Source organism: Salmo trutta, unplaced genomic scaffold, assembly GCF_901001165.1.
Source record: "Salmo trutta unplaced genomic scaffold, fSalTru1.1, whole genome shotgun sequence".
Lineage (NCBI taxonomy): Eukaryota > Metazoa > Chordata > Actinopteri > Salmoniformes > Salmonidae > Salmo > Salmo trutta.
The window spans coordinates 893734-914866 of record NW_021822266.1 but is presented as its reverse complement, the minus strand read 5'-3'; the positions used below and the strand labels follow the sequence as shown (position 1 = coordinate 914866).

The window sequence follows — 21133 nt, the reverse complement described above, 5'->3', positions numbered from 1 at the left end:
CGCAGCCTAATCCCCTCCCGTCACGCAGCCTAATCCCCTCCCGTCACGCAGCCTAATCCCCTCCTCTCACGCAGCCTAATCCCCTCCTCTCACGCAGCCTAATCCCCTCCCGTCACGCAGCCTAATCCCCTCCCGTCACGCAGCCTAATCCCCTCCTGTCACGCAGCCTAATCCCCCGTCACGCAGCCTAATCCCCTCCTGTCACGCAGCCTAATCCCCTCCTGTCACGCAGCCTAATCCCCCGTCACGCAGCCTAATCCCTTCCCGTCACGCAGCCTAATCCCCTCCTCTCACGCAGCCTAATCCCCTCCCGTCATGCAGCCTAATCCCCCCGTCACACAGCCAGTCCCCTCCTCCATCACATACCTTCTCTCCTCCGTGGATGGCTACAGTGATATTGCGTACGGCCAGTTCCTGGTCCTCTCTGTATCGCAGACCAAACCCTCTGATGTCTATGTTGCCTGCTGTGGGCCAGCCTGGAGGCAGAGACGATTGGTCATGTCTCCAGTCCGCCTGGGAGGGGACAAATAGAGGTATATACACACACAGAGTTCCCGTGTACACACAGAGTTCCCGTGTACGCACAGAGTTCCCGTGTACGCACAGAGTTCCCGTGTACGCACAGAGTTCCCGTGTACGCACAGAGTTCCCGTGTACGCACAGAGTTCCCGTGTACGCACAGAGTTCCCGTGTACGCACAGAGTTCCCGTGTACGCACAGAGTTCCCGTGTACGCACAGAGTTCCCGTGTACGCAACTGAATAAATAAAATAACCGTCATAACTGTTTTACAGAAGTTGAAAGACCAACTGACTGAAGTCAGGAGGGGGTTGCTATTCAAATAGTTATTACAGAGACCACGGTCATTTGGCTGACCAATAACAGTCTTCCAAAATGCCATGTCTATAATACTGTAAGGGGTTAATCTACAGAGAATACCATAGTAAAATGCCAGGACATAGTGTCTATATGAGAACACAAACACACACAGATACTGTAAGGGGTTAATCTACAGAGAATACCATAGTAAAATGCCAGGACATAGTGTCTATATGAGAACACAAACACACACAGATGTACCTCTTTCTCTGTGTCTTCGTACTCCTTGACTCTCTCCACGGCCACAATGTTGGTTTCCAGATCTGATGACATCCTCACGAGCCAGGTCAGAGAGGCCGTCAGCTACAGGACAGAGAGACAGAGAGAAGCAGAGAGACAGAGAGACAGAGGCAGACAGAGAGACGGAGGCAGAGAGACGGAGGCAGAGAGGGGGAGGCAGAGAGAGAGACAGTTATGGTCTATGTCATGTTGTAAATGGTTCTTCTACATAGAAGACCATAGTAAATCCCAGGACATAGTGTCTATAATACTGTAAGGGGTTATTCTACATAGACCATAGTAAATCCCAGGTCATAGTGTCTATAATACTGTAAGGGGTTCTTCTACATAGAAGACCATAGTAAATCCCAGGTCATAGTGTCTATAATACTGTAAGGGGTCTTCTACATAGAAGACCATAGTAAATCCCAGGTCATAGTGTCTATAATACTGTAAGGGGTCTTCTACATAGAAGACCATAGTAAATCCCAGGTCATAGTGTCTATAATACTGTAAGGGGTTCTTCTACATAGAAGACCATAGTAAATCCCAGGTCATAGTGTCTATAATACTGTAAGGGGTCTTCTACATAGAAGACCATAGTAAATCCCAGGTCATAGTGTCTATAATACTGTAAGAGGTTCTTCTACATAGAAGACCATAGTAAATCCCAGGTCATAGTGTCTATAATACTGTAAGGGGTTATTCTACATAGAAGACCATAGTAAATCCCAGGACATAGTGTCTATAATACTGTAAGGGGTTCTTCTACATAGAAGACCATAGTAAATCCAAGGTCATAGTGTCTATAAAACTGTAACAAGCTCACCTAGTTGCTGTCACCATCTACAAACTCCACACAGTGGCGACTGACTAGTTGGACATTAATTTCCCACTGAGCAAACCATTTCTGTACTTACAGCACTCGTATATATTTGTATCAGGTTTTTGCTTCAACGGACCTCATGAATGCAACTGTTTATGTCAAATTTGTTTAGTGTTCTACTGGTTGTCCTGAAAATAAAATGGTAAAACACTTCATTGGGAGGCTGAATAGAAGGACTGGATATGCAGATAAATGAAAGAGATGAATGATTTTTGCTGGAGTCTCAGGACTGATAGGGTTAAACAACCTGGGGTGAGTTTCCCAGAAACACAAGGTTCATCTTTAACATGAAGACAAAGGTTAATCTTTAACATGAAGATAAAGATTCATCTTTATCATGAAGACAAAGGTTCATCTTTAACATGAAGATAAAGATTCGTCTTTAACATGAAGACAAAGGTTCATCTTTAACATGAAGACAAAGGATCATCTTTAACATGAAGATAAAGGTTCATCTTTAACATGAAGACAAAGGTTCATCTTTAACATGAAGACAAAGGATCATCTTTAACATGAAGATAAAGGTTCATCTTTAACATGAAGACAAAGGTTCATCTTTAACATGAAGACAAAGGTTCATCTTTAACATGAAGACAAAGGATCATCTTTAACATGAAGATAAAGGTTCATCTTTAACATGAAGACAAAGGTTCATCTTTAACATGAAGATAAAGGTTCATCTTTAACATGAAGATAAAGGTTCATCTTTAACATGAAGACAAAGGTTCATCTTTAACATGAAGACAAAGGTTCATCTTTAACATGAAGACAAAGGTTCATCTTTATCATGAAGACAAAGGTTCATATTTAACATGAAGATAAAGGTTCATCTTTAACATGAAGACAAAGGTTCATCTTTAACATGAAGACAAAGGTTCATCTTTAACATGAAGATAAAGGTTAATCTTCAACATGAAGACAAAGGTTCATCTTTAACATGAAGACAAAGGTTCATCTTTAACATGAAGATAAAGGTTCATCTTCAACATGAAGACAAAGGTTCATCTTTAACATGAAGATAAAGATTCATCTTTATCATGAAGACAAAGGTTCATCTTTAACATGAAGATAAAGATTCGTCTTTAACATGAAGACAAAGGTTCATCTTTAACATGAAGACAAAGGATCATCTTTAACATGAAGACAAAGGTTCATCTTTAACATGAAGACAAAGGTTCATCTTTAACATGAAGATAAAGGTTCATCTTTAACATGAAGACAAAGGTTCATCTTTAACATGAAGATAAAGGTTCATCTTTAACATGAAGACAAAGGTTCATCTTTAACATGAAGACAAAGGTTCATCTTTAACATGAATATAAAGGTTCATCTTCAACATGAAGACAAAGGTTAATCTTCAACATGAAGACAAAGGTTCATCTTTAACATGAAGATAAAGGTTCATCTTTAACATGAAGATAAAGATTCATCTTTAACATGAAGATAAAGATTCATCTTTATCATGAAGACAAAGGTTCATCTTTAACATGAAGATAAAGGTTCATCTTTAACATGAAGACAAAGGTTCATCTTTAACATGAAGATAAAGATTCATCTTTATCATGAAGACAAAGGTTCATCTTTAACATGAAGATAAAGATTCGTCTTTAACATGAAGACAAAGGTTCATCTTTAACATGAAGACAAAGGATCATCTTTAACATGAAGACAAAGGTTCATCTTTAACATGAAGACAAAGGTTCATCTTTAACATGAAGATAAAGGTTCATCTTTAACATGAAGACAAAGGTTAATCTTCAACATGAAGATAAAGGTTCATCTTTAACATGAAGACAAAGGTTAATCTTTATCATGAAGACAAAGGTTCATCTTTAACATGAAGATAAAGGTTCATCTTTAACATGAAGACAAAGGTTCATCTTTAACATGAAGACAAAGGTTCATCTTTAACATGAAGATAAAGGTTCATCTTTAACATGAAGATAAAGATTCATCTTTAACATGAAGAGATAAAGGTTAATCTTCAACATGAAGATAAAGATTCATCTTTAACATGAAGATAAAGATTCATCTTTATCATGAAGACAAAGGTTCATCTTTAACATGAAGATAAAGATTCATCTTTAACATGAAGATAAAGATTCATCTTTAACATGAAGATAAAGATTCATCTTTAACATGAAGATAAAGGTTCATCTTCAACTTGTAGATCCTCATTCATCCACTGCCTGTTTTTGGGGGGTAACCGACCCGACTGGCTGTGAAACTAAACCAAAGAATGAAAGTAACTCTTCCGTTTTTGTAATGAAACACCATCCTACGGTTCCAGTGTCCGTCCGTCCGCGCACGCACACACACACTAACACTAACACACACACACGTTACTAACCTGTAGTGCGTATGATATGGAGAGGCCCATGATCCCAGGGCTGAGGCTCTCTCTAGCCATCACAGCAAACAGAGCAGCAAACATTACGATACAGTTCCCCACAAACTCCAGACGCACCGCCAGCCACCTACAACACAGAGAGATATTAGAAACATTACGGTACAGTTCCCTACAAACTCCAGACGCACCGCCAGCCACCTACAACACAGAGAGATATTAGAAACATTACGGTACAGTTCCCTACAAACTCGACGCACCGCCAGCCACCTACAACACAGAGAGATATTAGAAACTTTACGGTACAGTTCCCTACAAACTCCAGACGCACCGCCAGCCACCTACAACACAGAGAGATATTAGAAACATTACGGTACAGTTCCCTACAAACTCCAGACGCACCGCCAGCCACCTACAACACAGAGAGATATTAGAAACATTACGGTACAGTTCCCTACAAACTCCAGACGCACCGCCAGCCACCTACAACACAGAGAGATATTAGAAACATTACGGTACAGTTCCCTACAAACTCGACGCACCGCCAGCCACCTACAACACAGAGAGATATTAGAAACTTTACGGTACAGTTCCCTACAAACTCCAGACGCACCGCCAGCCACCTACAACACAGAGAGATATTAGAAACATTACGGTACAGTTCCCTAAAAAACTCCAGACGCACCGCCAGCCACCTACAACACAGAGAGATATTAGAAACATTACGGTACAGTTCCCTACAAACTCCAGACGCACTGCCAGCCACCTACAACACAGAGAGATATTAGAAACATTACGGTACAGTTCCCTACAAACTCCAGACGCACTGCCAGCCACCTACAACACAGAGAGATATTAGAAACATTACGGTACAGTTCCCTACAAACTCCAGACGCACCGCCAGCCACCTACAACACAGATTATAAACACATACTGTTTCATGTGAAAGAACAGGTGGATGTTCATAATAACTGCTATAGTATATATATGTATAGGCCATTTTATATCTCAACACGACTATTGATTTAACCAATAAAGGTGTATGTGTGTGTGTGTGTGTGTGTGTGTGTGTGTGTGTGTGTGTGTGTGTGTGTGTGTGTGACCACGCTCCTCACCGGTTCGCTACGATGCTGGGGTAGTATGCTTTCTGGTTGTGGTCAACTCGACCGTCGCTCTCCCTGATGAAGCGTTCCTGCTCCCCAAAGGCTCGGATGACGCTGGTGCCTAGCAACGTCTCGTTGAAGTGTGTGTAGACCGGGGAACGACTGACTGACTCCAGACGCTTCAACTGACGAGACGACGCCACGTAGAAACGCTGTGGGGAGGGATGACATGGAGGGAGAAATGGGGGAGATAAAATAACAGTGAGTAGGAAAAGAGGGATGCATTTCACTCTCTCTCTCTCTCTCAACCCCCCTCTTTCACACACACCCTCACACCCCCCCTCTCTATCTCAGTCTCGCTCTCTAACTCTCCCCCCTCTCTCTCACACACCCCCTCTCTCTGTGTCTCCCCCCTCTCTCTCACACACCCTTCTCTCTCTCAGTCTCTCTCTCTAACTCTCCCCCTCTCTCTCACACACCCCCTCTCTATCAGTCTCTCTCTCTAACTCTCCCCCCTCTCTCTCACACACCCTTCTCTCTCTCAGTCTCTCTCTCTAACTCTCCCCCCTCTCTCTCACACACCCTTCTCTCTCTGTCTCTCTCTCTCCCCCTCTCTCTCTAACTCTCCCCCCTCTCTCTCACACACCCTTCTCTCTCTCAGTCTCTCTACCCCCCCAACCCACCTGGACAAAGAAGTAGAGTATCCCCAGAGGAGGTATGATAATAGCCACTAGTGGTGTAGCGATCAGTATGACCACACAGGATCCTACTACGTTGAACATGGAGCCCATGAACATCTTAATGATACTGGGGAGAGAGGAGAGAAGGATATAAGGCAGCATACAGCAGGCAGCACAGAAATATTTACTTCTATAAGGCAGCATTACATGGAATCAACAGCAGGCAGCACAGAAATATTTACTTCTTCTATAAGGCAGCATTACATGGAATCAACAGCAGGCAGCACAGAAATATTTACTTCTTCTATAAGGCAGCATTACATGGAATCAACAGCAGGCAGCACAGAAATATTTACTTCTATAAGGCAGCATTACATGGAATCAACAGCAGGCAGCACAGAAATATTTACTTCTATAAGGCAGCATTACATGGAATCAACAGCAGGCAACACAGAAATATTTACTTCTATAAGGCAGCATTACATGGTATCAACAGCAGGCAACACAGAAATATTTACTTCTATAAGGCAGCATTACATGGAATCAACAGCAGGCAGCACAGAAATATTTACTTCTATAAGGCAGCATTACATGGTATCAACAGCAGGCAACACAGAAATATTTACTTCTTCTATAAGGCAGCATTACATGGAATCAACAGCAGGCAACACAGAAATATTTACTTCTATAAGGCAGCATTACATGGTATCAACAGCAGGCAACACAGAAATATTTACTTCTATAAGGCAGCATTACATGGTATCAACAGCAGGCAACACAGAAATATTTACTTCTTCTATAAGGCAGCATTACATGGAATCAACAGCAGGCAACACAGAAATATTTACTTCTATAAGGCAGCATTACATGGTATCAACAGCAGGCAACACAGAAATATTTACTTCTATAAGGCAGCATTACATGGTATCAACAGCAGGCAACACAGAAATATTTACTTCTTCTATAAGGCAGCATTACATGGAATCAACAGCAGGCAACACAGAAATATTTACTTATTCTATAAGGCAGCATTACATGGCATCAACAGCAGGCGACACAGAAATATTTACTTCTATAAGGCAGCATTACATGGTATCAACAGCAGGCAACACAGAAATATTTACTTCTTCTATAAGGCAGCATTACATGGAATCAACAGCAGGCAACACAGAAATATTTACTTCTTCTATAAGGCAGCATTACATGATATCAACAGCAGGCAACACAGAAATATTTACTTCTATAAGGCAGCATTACATGGAATTAACAGCAGGCAGCACAGAAATATTTACTTCTATAAGGCAGCATTACATGGTATCAACAGCAGGCAACACAGAAATATTTACTTCTATAAGGCAGCATTACATGGTATCAACAGCAGGCAACACAGAAATATTTACTTCTATAAGGCAGCATTACATGGAATCATCAGCAGGCAACACAGAAATATTTACTTCTATAAGGCAGCATTACATGGAATCAACAGCAGGCAGCACAGAAATATTTACTTCTTCTATAAGGCAGCATTACATGGTATCATCAGCAGGCAACACAGAAATATTTACTTCTATAAGGCAGCATTACATGGAATCAACAGCAGGCGACACAGAAATATTTATTTCTATAAGGCAGCATTACATGGTATCAACAGCAGGCAACACACAAATTTCAGACAATTTCACATTTTCATAAATACACCATACACAAAAAATGTTATACAGACACAATAAAATCGACAAATTAAAAACGAAATAAAAAATAATTTAAAGATTTTCTGTACAAATATATATATCTAGATATTTTCTGTAAAAACCTTGGGATGACAGAGTCAATGGTGTCTGTCTCCTTAGCGAAGCGGTTCACCAGGTTACCGCTGGGGGTTCGCTCGAAGAAGGACATGGGAGAACGCAGTACGTTGTACAGCATGGACTGGTGGAGGTAGCGTGATGCTAATATACCACCGATAGAGACAGAGATGGAGTAGCAGAACACAGCTATGCCTGAGAGAGGGGGGAGGGAGGGGGTATGGGGAGAGACAGAGGGGGAGGAGAGGGGTGGGTATGGGGAGAGACAGAGGGGGAGGGGATATGGGGGAGAGAGAGGGGGAGGAGAGGGGTGGGTATGGGGAGAGACAGAGGGGGAGGGGATATGGGGAGAGAGGGGGGGAGGAGAGCGAGGGGAGGGGGGTATGGGGAGAAGGGGAGAAGGGGGGGAGGAGAGCGAGGGGAGGGGGGTATGGGAGAAGGGGAAAAATAGGGGGGGAGGAGAATGAAGGGAGGGGGTATGGGGAGAAGGGAGAGGAGAGAGGAAGGGAGAGAGTTGAACATAAAGACTTGTAGACAGACCAGGATACACCATCCACAGAGACAGAGATTAACACACACCAACATCCTTACCCTGTGAGACCCCCAGAGCTCCGTATACCCCCAGTCTCATCTGTCTGCTGGGCTGGGTTCCGTTGATGACTGGGTCGTCAGTCCACAGACTGAGCCAGTAGTTAGAGAAGAGAGAGGCGAAGTGGTGACTGAAGAACAGGAAGATACTGACGCAGGACAACACCACCCCTATAGCCTTCATATACTCCCAGAATACTGACAACTTCACCTAGAGGGAGAGAGAGGGGGAGGGGGAGAGAGAGAGGGGGAGAGAGAGAGGCGGAGAGAGGCGGAGAGAGAGAGGCGGGGAGGGGAGAGAGAGAGGGGGAGGGAGAGAGGGGCGGGGAGGGGAGAGAGAGAGGGGGAGGGGGAGAAAGAGAGAGGGGGAGGGGGGGAGAGAGAGAGACCAAGAAAAGAGAGAAGAGAGAGAGGGAGAAAGAGAGAGAGTTAGAGAGAGAGAGGGAGAGAAAGAGAGAGAGACCAAGAAAAGAGAGAAGAGAGAGAGGGAGAAAGAGAGAGAGTTAGAGAGAGAGAGGGAGAGAAAGAGAGAGAGACCAAGAGAAGAGAGATTCTAGGTTCAATGTAAGCGATGGACAGTTGCTATGAGGCTCTGGTATACTACATTGACTGTTAATAGGGTGTCATTTAAGATCTCACACACACACAGTCTCTTACCCGTCCGGTGTTGGCCTTGTCAGCCTCTGTGATTCTCCCCACCTCAGCGTTCTTGGCCTTCTTCCCCAGGACCTCTCCTTCTGTCCTCACTGCTGATGTACTGGTATGGTTCTGACTGGAGACACAGAGAGAGAGAGGGGTTGTAGTGGTATGGTTCTGACTGGAGACAGAGACAGAGAGACAGAGAGGGTTGTAGTGGTATGGTTCTGACTGGAGACAGAGAGACAGAGAGAGAGAGCGAGAGGGTTGTAGAGGTATGGTTCTGACTGGAGACAGAGAGACAGAGAGAGACAGAGAGAGAGAGAGAGAGAGAGAGAGAGAGAGAGAGAGGGTTGTAGTGGTATGGTTCTGACTGAAGACAGAGACAGAGACAGAGACAGACAGACAGACAGACAGACAGACAGACAGACAGACAGACAGACAGACAGACAGACAGACAGACAGACAGACAGACAGAGACAGTTCTGACTGGAGACACAGAGAGACAGTCTCTAGCTGACCTTGTCTAAGCCTATGGTAGGAATTCAATCCAACACAGTAATGACCTGCACACAGCCATAGATTTGAGATGTTTGTAGAGTTTAGCGTGAGCTGTAAAGCCAGGGATTTCAGCAGAGCGGAGTGTCCACTCACCCAATCACAGCAGCAGGAAGTCCGTTCTCCAGTCCTCTCTTTGGTGCAGAGTCTAGACATCCCAGACAAGAGACAGACACCTGGTCAGACCTTTCACTGATTATAGGGAGTACAACACACACACTCACACACTCTAGACTCAAACACATACACTATCTCACACGCATACAAGCACACACACACACACAGCTAGAATAACCGTAGCAGCATTAGCACCACACAAAGCAGGGTCAGAACAGCTCCAGGGAAACACCTGCCCCTTAGCACTGGTCTCAGGTCAGATCACCACGCCCCAATCCTAACCTTAACTACTAGGAATAGAAACTAAGGAGTAGGGTTGAGTAGTATCCAGATGGGAGAAGGGGGGGGGGGATACCTAGTCAGTACAACTGAATGCATTCAACTGAAATGTGTCTTCTGGCATTTAACCCTTCTGAATGTCCATACCGTCATACCGTTTCTGTACCCATTTCTCCTTCACCCAAATCCAGATAGCTGATGTTCTGAAAGAGCTGCAAACTCTGGACCCCTACAAATCAGCCGGGCTAGACAATCTGGACAGTCTTTTTCTAAAATGATCTGCTGAAATTGTTGCAACCCCTATTACTAGCCTGTTCAACCTCTCTTTTGTATCGTCTGAGATTCCGATAGATTGGAAAGCTGCCGCGGTCATCCCCCTCTTCAGAGGGGGAGACACTCTAGACCCAAGCTGCTACAGAGCTATATCTACCCTACCCTGTCTTTCTAAGGTCTTCGAAAGCTAAGTTAACTAACAGATCACCGACCATTTCGAATCCCACAGTACCTTCTCCGCTATGCAATCTGGTTTCCAAGCTGGTCATGGGTGCACCTCAGCCACGCTCAAGGTCCAAAACAATATCATAACCACCAAGAGACATTACTGTGCAGCCGTATTCATCGACCTGGCCAAGGCTTTCGACTGTCAATCACCACATCCTCATCAGCAGACTCAATAGCCTTGGTTTCTCTAATGATTGCATCGCCTGGTTCACCAACTACTTCTCTGATAGAGTTCAGTGTGTCAAATCGGAGGGCCTGTTGTCCGGACCTCTGGCAGTCTCTATGGGGGTGCCACAGGGTTCAATTCTTGGGCCAACTCTTTTCTCTGTATACATCAATGATGTCGCTCTTGCTGCTGGTGAATCTCTGATCCACCTCTACGCAGACGACACCATTCTGTATACTTCTGGCCCTTCTTTGGACACTGTGTTAACAACCCTCCAGACGAGCTTCAATGCCATACAACTCTTAAGGGTGAATACATCATAAGCAACCAGGGTATCCATCCAGCATCACTGATATCATGTTCTAATGATACCAACCAGGGTATCCATCCAGCATCACTGATATCATGTTATAATGATACCAACCAGGGTATCCATCCAGCATCACTGATATCATGTTATAATGATACCAACCAGGGTATCCATCCAGCATCACTGATATCATGTTCTAATGATACCAACCAGGGTATCCATCCAGCATCACTGATATCATGTTATAATGCTACCAACCAGGGTATCCATCCAGCATCACTGATATCATGTTCTAATGATACCAACCAGGGTATCCATCCAGCATCACTGATATCATGTTCTAATGATACCAACCAGGGTATCCATCTAGTATCACTGATATCATGTTCTAATGATACCAACCAGGGTATCCATCTAGTATCACTGATATCATGTTCTAATGATACCAACCAGGGTATCCATCCAGCATCACTGATATCATGTTCTAATGATACCAACCAGGGTATCCATCCAGCATCACTGATATCATGTTCTAATGATACCAACCAGGGTATCCATCCAGCATCACTGATATCATGTTATAATGATACCAACCAGGGTATCCATCCAGCATCACTGATATCATGTTCTAATGATACCAACCAGGGTATCCATCCAGCATCACTGATATCATGTTCTAATGATACCAACCAGGGTATCCATCCAGCATCACTGATATCATGTTCTAATGATACCAACCAGGGTATCCATCCAGCATCACTGATATCATGTTCTAATGATACCAACCAGGGTATCCATCTAGTATCACTGATATCATGTTCTAATGATACCAACCAGGGTATCCATCTAGTATCACTGATATCATGTTCTAATGATACCAACCAGGGTATCCATCTAGTATCACTGATATCATGTTCTAATGATACCAACCAGGGTATCCATCCAGCATCACTGATATCATGTTCTAATGATACCAACCAGGGTATCCATCCAGCATCACTGATATCATGTTATAATGATACCAACCAGGGTATCCATCCAGCATCACTGATATCATGTTCTAATGATACCAACCAGGGTATCCATCCAGCATCACTGATATCATGTTCTAATGATACCAACCAGGGTATCCATCTAGTATCACTGATATCATGTTCTAATGATACCAACCAGGGTATCCATCTAGTATCACTGATATCATGTTCTAATGATACCAACCAGGGTATCCATCTAGTATCACTGATATCATGTTCTAATGATACCAGTGAGATAAACTCTCCGTGTTGTCACAACTAAATGGTTTTAAACATCACCCCATGCTCATGTCAAAACGTGCTTCTATGTCTTCAAACCCTTGACAAGATGCTGTATAACTCAACTGGTTTCAAGCATTGTAGACCCATTCAAACTGATCAGGACATTTCCACCCAAACTGTGAAATTGTGTCAACGCCAGCCCGAATCTCAAGCGGTCCATTCCCCATCACACTCAGACCCCAGGATCCAGCCCCCCCCAACCCTGACACCTCCCAGCCTCAGACCATTACCCACCCATCATCACTCAATCAGCCCCCCTCCCACCCATCATCACTCAATCAGCCCTCCTCCCACCCATCATCACTCAATCAGCCCTCCTCCCACCCATCCAGCCCATTGCCCACCCATCATCACTCAATCAGCCCTCCTCCCCCCCATCCAGCCCATTGCCCACCCATCATCACTCAATCAGCCCTCCTCCCCCCCCATCCAGCCCAGAACCCACCCATCATCACTCAATCAGCCCTCCTCCCCCCCCATCCAGCCCAGAACCCACCCATCATCACTCAATCAGCCCTCCTCCCCCCCCATCCAGCCCATTGCCCACCCATCATCACTCAATCAGCCCTCCTCCCCCCCCATCCAGCCCATTACCCACCCATCATCACTCAATCAGCCCTCCTCCCCCCCATCCAGCCCATTACCCACCCATCATCACTCAATCAGCCCTCCTCCCACCCATCCAGCCCAGAACCCACCCATCATCACTGATTAACTCAACAACAAAGTGTCAGGTTTTAGAGTTGAAAACAACATGGACTTGGACCAGGAGTGCTGCTGTAGTGTAGTTGACATGCAAACACATGCATGAGCCAGGCGGTCTGTGTGTCCATACTGCAGGGCCATCTTTACACAGCCTTTACATGGCCTACCACCCTTGTCTCATAGTCTCAGATCAGAGTGACCTCTTACCCTCAGATCAGAGTGACCTCTTACCCTCAGATCAGTGACCTCTTACCCTCAGATCAGTGACCTCTTACCCTCAGATCAGTGACCTCTTACCCTCAGATCAGTGATCTCTTACCCTCAGATCAGAGTGACCTCTTACCCTCAGATCAGAGTGACCTCTTACCCTCAGATCAGTGACCTCTTACCCTCAGATCAGTGATCTCTTACCCTCAGATCAGAGTGACCTCTTACCCTCAGATCAGTGACCTCTTACCCTCAGATCAGAGTGACCTCTTACCCTCAGATCAGTGACCTCTTACCCTCAGATCAGAGTGACCTCTTACCCTCAGATCAGAGTGACCTCTTACCCTCAGATCAGTGACCTCTTACCCTCAGATCAGAGTGACCTCTTACCCTCAGATCAGTGATCTCTTACCCTCAGATCAGAGTGACCTCTTACCCTCAGATCAGAGTGACCTCATACCAGTGACCTCGTGACCTCATACCAGTGACCTCATACCAGTGACCCCGTGACCTCATATCAGAGTGACCCCGTGACCTCATATCAGAGTGACAATCTGAAATCAGAGATACTGATGTGAAAATAATTCCTGGAATTCCACCCAACTTAACCAATTATTTCATGTCAAGACAAACTAGTTTAATTTTCATTTTTATCTCCACACCAGTCCTGTAGCCTGATCCCATCCTGACCCCAGCCAGACCACTGTGCTCTCCTAACAAATCAGGACGGTGGAACAAAGCTACCAGTCCAGATCAGTAGTGTTTGTTAAGGGAAAGAGGGAGAAGACAAGGAGAGGTAGCCTGTATAAGGATAGACACTAACTAAACCAAGGCTGTGTCCCAGATGGCGCTCTATTCCCTAAATAGGACTCATATGGCTCTGGTCAAAACAAGTACACTACATAGTGAATATGGTTCCATTTGGGACACAACCCAAGTCTCCTAGGGGACAGACAACCAATCAAACCTTCAGTTTCCTCCTCCTCCTCCCTCCCCTCTTCTGAATGGCAGACAGGACAAAAAATGGGGATGAAAGAAAGACAGAAAGGAGAGAGAGAGAGAGAAGGAAACAGAGAGAGTGAAGAAGAGAGAAAGAGAGCGAAGGAGAGTGAGAGAGAGGAGAAAAAGAGAGAGATGAGGGAGATGCGAGAGAGCACGAAGGAGAGAGATGAGAAAGAGAAGGAAAGAGATGAGAGAGAGATGACAGAGAGAGAAAGAGATGAGAAAGAGAGGAGAAAGAGATGAGAAAGAGATGAGAAAGATGAGAAATTGAGAAAGAAAGAAAGAAACAAACAAACAAACAAACATAAAAATACATTAAATAGAAAACAATAGTAAAAGGCAGGGTTGGGAAGTAACTGATTACATGTAATACATTAAATGTAATCTGATTACAAAAAACAACTAATCAGTTACGCTACCAGCAAACATATTGTAATCCGAGTACAGATACTTTTGAAAAACTAGATAATTACTTATTGGATTACTACTACATTTAGACAGGATGTTTGTGAAAAAAATACATTATGGCACATTTCGGTTTTCTGAATGACATTCAATTCAACATTCAAAAAAGGTGCAGGTTTAAGATTTTTCCACCTGAGACAGTCTGACCACCAATCAGAAACCACTATGTCGACACATCAAATGATGACCACCAATCAGAAACCACTATGTCGACACACCAAATGATGACCACCAATCAGAAACCACTATGTCGACACATCAAATGATGACCACCAATCAGAAACCACTATGACGACACCAAATGTGTTTGATGGATCCTTTTTGTCTTCTTCTAATGAAAGTAATCCAAAAGTAATCAGATTACATTACTGTAATCGTTAATGAGTAATCCCAAAATTACATTACTGATTACAATTTGACAGGTAACTGGTAATTGTAACAGATTACATTTATAAAGTAACCTACCCAACCCTGACGAAAGGAGAGAGACAAACCATTATGTAATATGACTAGTTTAAAACACTGAGCACACAACAAGCAGGGGAGACGGTGCTAATGTGGTGGTGTTAAACTGGTACGGACAACAAGCAGGGGAGACAGTGCTAATGTGGTGGTGTTAAACTGGTACGGACAACAACCAGGGGAGACGGTGCTAATGTGGTGGTGTTAAACTGGTACGGACAACAAGCAGGGGAGACAGTGCTAATGTGGTGGTGTTAAACTGGTACGGACAACAAGCAGGGGAGACGGTGCTAATGTGGTGGTGTTAAACTGGTACGGACAACAAGCAGGGGAGACGGTGCTAATGTGGTGGCGTTAAACTGGTACGGACAACAAGCAGGGGAGACGGTGCTAATGTGGTGGTGTTAAACTGGTACGGACAACAAGCAGGGGAGACGGTGCTAATGTGGTGGTGTTAAACTGGTACGGAGGGGGAGGTACTAGCTCTTGGTGATGAGCTGGAACAATGGAATCACATGTTTTCAAATAGAGGACAAAACTGAGATGATGACATCACAAATGGTGACAATGACTATAGTCATAGTGGTTATACAGTAGAGATAGCTGCTGCTGCTGCTGCTGCTGATGATGGTTAGAGTAGGTAAGGAGGTATAGCTGATGATGATGAAGATAATATATGTCACCTGATTCGTCATCTTCCTGCTCTTTGTTGGCGTAAGTCCTGAGGAACTCAGCGAAGGCCCCGTCACGTGCCATCAGCTCCAGGTAGGAGCCCCTCTCAGTGATCTCTCCCTCCACCATCACCAGGATCAGATCTGCCTGGGGCAGGAAGCTCAGACCGTGGGTCACCAGGACACGAGTCTACGGAGACAGAGACAAACACACAGAGGGTCAGATAAGGACTTTTTAAATAGATCCAGTATATTAAGGGATTTTAGTTGAATTGACAGATTGAAGATAGATATGGAACACAGACACAATCCATCTCTCAGTTGTCTCAAGGCTTAAAAATCCTTCTTTAACCTGCCTCCTCCCCTTCATCTACACTGATTGAAGTGGATTTAACAAGTGACATCAATAAGGGATCACCTGGATTCACCTGGTCAGTCTACGCCATGGAAAGAGCATGTTTTGTACACTGAGTGTATATACAGTACATATACTGTATATTTTGAATGAACAGCTGACTGCTGACTGAAGACTGGACGGCTGGGGATTTGTGCGGTTGAGTCCGTTTCAAAGATGGTGGAAAAATGAAGATTGTTCACCTAGGATATTTACCATTTACCTTAGTTCACTGACTGTAGATGAACCAGATAACAGCTGGGTCTGGTCTACTTAGTTCATTGACTGTATAATATGAACCAGATTAACAGCTGGGTCTGGTCTACTTAGTTCATTGACTGTAGATGAACCAGATAACAGCTGGGTCTGGTCTACTTAGTTCATTGACTGTAGATGAACCAGATAACAGCTGGGTCTGGTCTACTTAGTTCATTGACTGTATAATATGAACCAGATTAACAGCTGGGTCTGGTCTACTTAGTTCATTGACTGTATAATATGAACCAGATAACAGCTGGGTCTGGTCTACTTAGTTCATTGACTGTATAATATGAACCAGATTAACAGCTGGGTCTGGTCTACTTAGTTCATTGACTGTATAATATGAACCAGATAACAGCTGGGTCTGGTCTACTTAGTTCATTGACTGTATAATATGAACCAGATAACAGCTGGGTCTGGTCTACTTAGTTCATTGACTCTAGATGAACCAGATAACAGCTGGGTCTGGTCTACTTAGTTCATTGACTGTATAATATGAACCAGATTAACAGCTGGGTCTGGTCTACTTAGTTCATTGACTGTATAATATGAACCAGATAACAGCTGGGTCTGGTCTACTTAGTTCATTGACTGTATAATATGAACCAGATAACAGCTGGGTCTGGTCTACTTAGTTCATTGACTGTATAATATGAACCAGATAACAGCTGGGTCTGGTCTACTTAGTTCATTGACTGTATAATATGAACCAGATAACAGCTGGGTCTGGTCTACTTAGTTCATTGACTGTAGATGAACCAGATAACAGCTGGGTCTGGTCTACTTAGTTCATTGACTGTATAATATGAACCAGATAACAGCTGGGTCTGGTCTACTTAGTTCATTGACTGTATAATATGAACCAGATAACAGCTGGGTCTGGTCTACTTAGTTCATTGACTCTAGATGAACCAGATAACAGCTGGGTCTGGTCTACTTAGTTCATTGACTGTAGATGAACCAGATAACAGCTGGGTCTGGTCTACTTAGTTCATTGACTGTATAATATAAACCAGATAACAGCTGGGTCTGGTCTACTTAGTTCATTGACTGTATAATATGAACCAGATAACAGCTGGGTCTGGTCTACTTAGTTCATTGACTGTATAATATGAACCAGATAACAGCTGGGTCTGGTCTACTTAGTTCATTGACTCTAGATGAACCAGATAACAGCTGGGTCTGGTCTACTTAGTTCATTGACTGTAGATGAACCAGATAACAGCTGGGTCTGGTCTACTTAGTTCATTGACTGTATAATATAAACCAGATAACAGCTGGGTCTGGTCTACTTAGTTCATTGACTGTATAATATAAACCAGATAACAGCTGGGTCTGGTCTACTTAGTTCATTGACTGTAGATGAACCAGATAACAGCTGGGTCTGGTCTACTTAGTTCATTGACTGTATAATATAAACCAGATAACAGCTGGGTCTGGTCTACTTAGTTCACTGACTGTAGATGAACCAGATAACAGCTGGGTCTGGTCTACTTAGTTCAGCCCCCAGCAAGGACGTCCCATGTCTGAAGGAAGACACAGTCACTGCCCTAACGAGTAGACCAGCCCCCAGCAAGGATGTCCCATGTCTGAAGGAAGACACACACAGTCACACTGTAAACCAAATCCAAACTTATCGCACACACCAAAACACATCCCTATAATAAACCCTGACCTCTGTTTTGGGGTTACGACCTCTTACCCTGTCCTTGAGGACGCCATGGGGCCCGACAACCTTCTCGAAGATGTGTTTGCCCACGTGGGCGTCAACCGCCGACAGAGGATCGTCCAATAGATAGACAGCACAGTCGCAGTAGACCGCCCTGGCCAGACTGACCCTCTGCTTCTGACCCCCTGACAGGTTCACACCCTGATAAGGAGGAGGGAAGACACCTGTGTTAAAATACATCAATACTGCCAGTACCCAAGACCAGACATGGGTTCTCTATTCACCACCTGTACAGCAGGATACATTATCTCACTACCTGTATAGCAGGATACATTATCTCACTACCTGTACAGCAGGATACATTATCTCACTACCTGTACAGCAGGATACATTATCTCACTACCTGTACAGCAGGATACATTATCTCACTACCTGTACAGCAGGATACATTATCTCACTACCTGTACAGCAGGATACATTATCTCACTACCTGTACAGCAGGATACATTATCTCAAGACCAGACATGGGTTCTCTAATCCCTACCTGTACAGCAGGATACATTATCTCACTACCTGTACAGCAGGATACATTATCTCACTACCTGTACAGCAGGATACATTATCTCAAGACCAGACATGGGTTCTCTATTCACTACCTGTACAGCAGGATACATTATCTCACTACCTGTACAGCAGGATACATTATCTCACCACCTGTACAGCAGGATACATTATCTCAAGGCCAGACATGGGTTCTCTATTCACTACCTGTACAGCAGGATACATTATCTCACTACCTGTACAGCAGGATACATTATCTCACTACCTGTACAGCAGGATACATTATCTCACTACCTGTACAGCAGGATACATTATCTCAAGGCCAGACATGGGTTCTCTATTCACTACCTGTACAGCAGGATACATTATCCCACTACCTGTACAGCAGGATACATTATCTCACCACCTGTACAGCAGGATACATTATCTCACTACCTGTACAGCAGGATACATTATCTCACTACCTGTACAGCAGGATACATTATCTCACTACCTGTACAGCAGGATACATTATCTCACTACCTATACAGCAGGATACATTATCTCACTACCTGTACAGCAGGATACATTATCTCACTACCTGTACAGCAGGATACATTATCTCAAGACCAGACATGGGTTCTCTAATCCCTACCTGTACAGCAGGATACATTATCTCACTACCTGTACAGCAGGATACATTATCTCACTACCTGTACAGCAGGATACATTATCTCAAGACCAGACATGGGTTCTCTATTCACTACCTGTACAGTAGGATACATTATCTCACTACCTGTACAGCAGGATACATTATCTCACCACCTGTACAGCAGGATACATTATCTCAAGGCCAGACATGGGTTCTCTATTCACTACCTGTACAGCAGGATACATTATCTCACTACCTGTACAGCAGGATACATTATCTCACTACCTGTACAGCAGGATACATTATCTCAAGGCCAGACATGGGTTCTCTATTCACTACCTGTACAGCAGGATACATTATCTCACTACCTGTACAGCAGGATACATTATCTCACCACCTGTACAGCAGGATACATTATCTCACTACCTGTACAGCAGGATACATTATCTCACTACCTGTACAGCAGGATACATTATCTCACTACCTGTACAGCAGGATACATTATCTCACTACCTATACAGCAGGATACATTATCTCACTACCTGTACAGCAGGATACATTATCTCACTACCTGTACAGCAGGATACATTATCTCAAGGCCAGACATGGGTTCTCTAATCACTACCTGTACAGCAGGATACATTATCTCACTACCTGTACAGCAGGATACATTATCTCACTACCTGTATAGCAGGATACATTATCTCAAGGCCAGACATGGGTTCTCTATTCACTACCTGTACAGCAGGATACATTATCTCACTACCTGTACAGCAGGATACATTATCTCACTACCTGTACAGCAGGATACATTATCTCAAGGCCAGACATGGGTTCTCTATTCACTACCTGTACAGCAGGATACATTATCTCACTACCTGTACTGCAGGATACATTATCTCAAGGCACACAGGGGGTGTTTCAAACCAACAACCTGGGTCCTCCCCTGGGCCTACCAGTGGGTCCCAGCACTTACAAAACCAGTGACCATGGCCTCACCATCAGACCCCTTCCTGTCCTCACCTTCTCCCTGATCTAACCTTAACCCCCACCAGACCCCCTCCTGTCCTCACCTTCTCCCTGATCTAACCTTAACCCCCACTAGACCCCCTCCTGTCCTCACCTTCTCCCTGATCTAACCTTAACCCCCACCAGACCCCCTCCTGTCCTCACCTTCTCCCTGATCTAACCTTAACCACCACTAGACCCCCTCCTGTCCTCACCTTCTCCCTGATCTAACCCCCACCAGACCCCCTCCTGTCCTCACCTTCTCCCTGATCTAACCCTAACCCCCACCAGACCCCCTCCTGTCCCCACCTTCCTCCTGATCAACCCTAACCCCCACCAGACCCCCTCCTGTCCCCCACCTTTCTCCTGATCTAAACCCTAACCCCCAGCTAGACCCCCTCCTGTCCTCACCTTCTCCCTGATCTAACCCTAACCCCCACCAGAGCCCCCTCCTGTCCTCACCTTCTCCCTGATCTAACCCTACCCCCACCAGACCCCCTCCTGTCCCCACCTTCTCCCTGATCTAACCCTAACCCCCACTAGACCCCCCTCCTGTCTCTCACCTTCTCCCTGATCTAACCCTAACCCCCACCAGACCCCCTCCTGTCCTCACCTTCTCCCTGATCTAACCCTAACCCCCACCAGACCCCCTCCTGTCCCCACCTTCTCCCTGATCTAACCCTAACCCCCACCAGACCCCTCTCTGTC

The 21133-nt window shown here is 44.5% G+C and overlaps 1 protein-coding gene across 1 annotated transcript in view; it reads right to left on the bottom strand.

The window, feature by feature from the left end:
* The window catches only part of abcc1 (ATP binding cassette subfamily C member 1 (ABCC1 blood group)), a gene marked incomplete at its 5' end in the record, with an annotated part of 38475 nt that overhangs the window by 7754 nt on the left and 9588 nt on the right, over window positions 1-21133 (bottom strand). The window contains 12 exon segments of the mRNA XM_029743358.1: window positions 367-513; window positions 1080-1181; window positions 4334-4460; window positions 5446-5645; window positions 6117-6240; window positions 7927-8113; window positions 8510-8717; window positions 9164-9278; window positions 9797-9848; window positions 14269-14301; window positions 15914-16091; window positions 18259-18426. Of these exon segments, the coding sequence (XP_029599218.1) occupies window positions 367-513; window positions 1080-1181; window positions 4334-4460; window positions 5446-5645; window positions 6117-6240; window positions 7927-8113; window positions 8510-8717; window positions 9164-9278; window positions 9797-9848; window positions 14269-14301; window positions 15914-16091; window positions 18259-18426 (1641 nt within the window).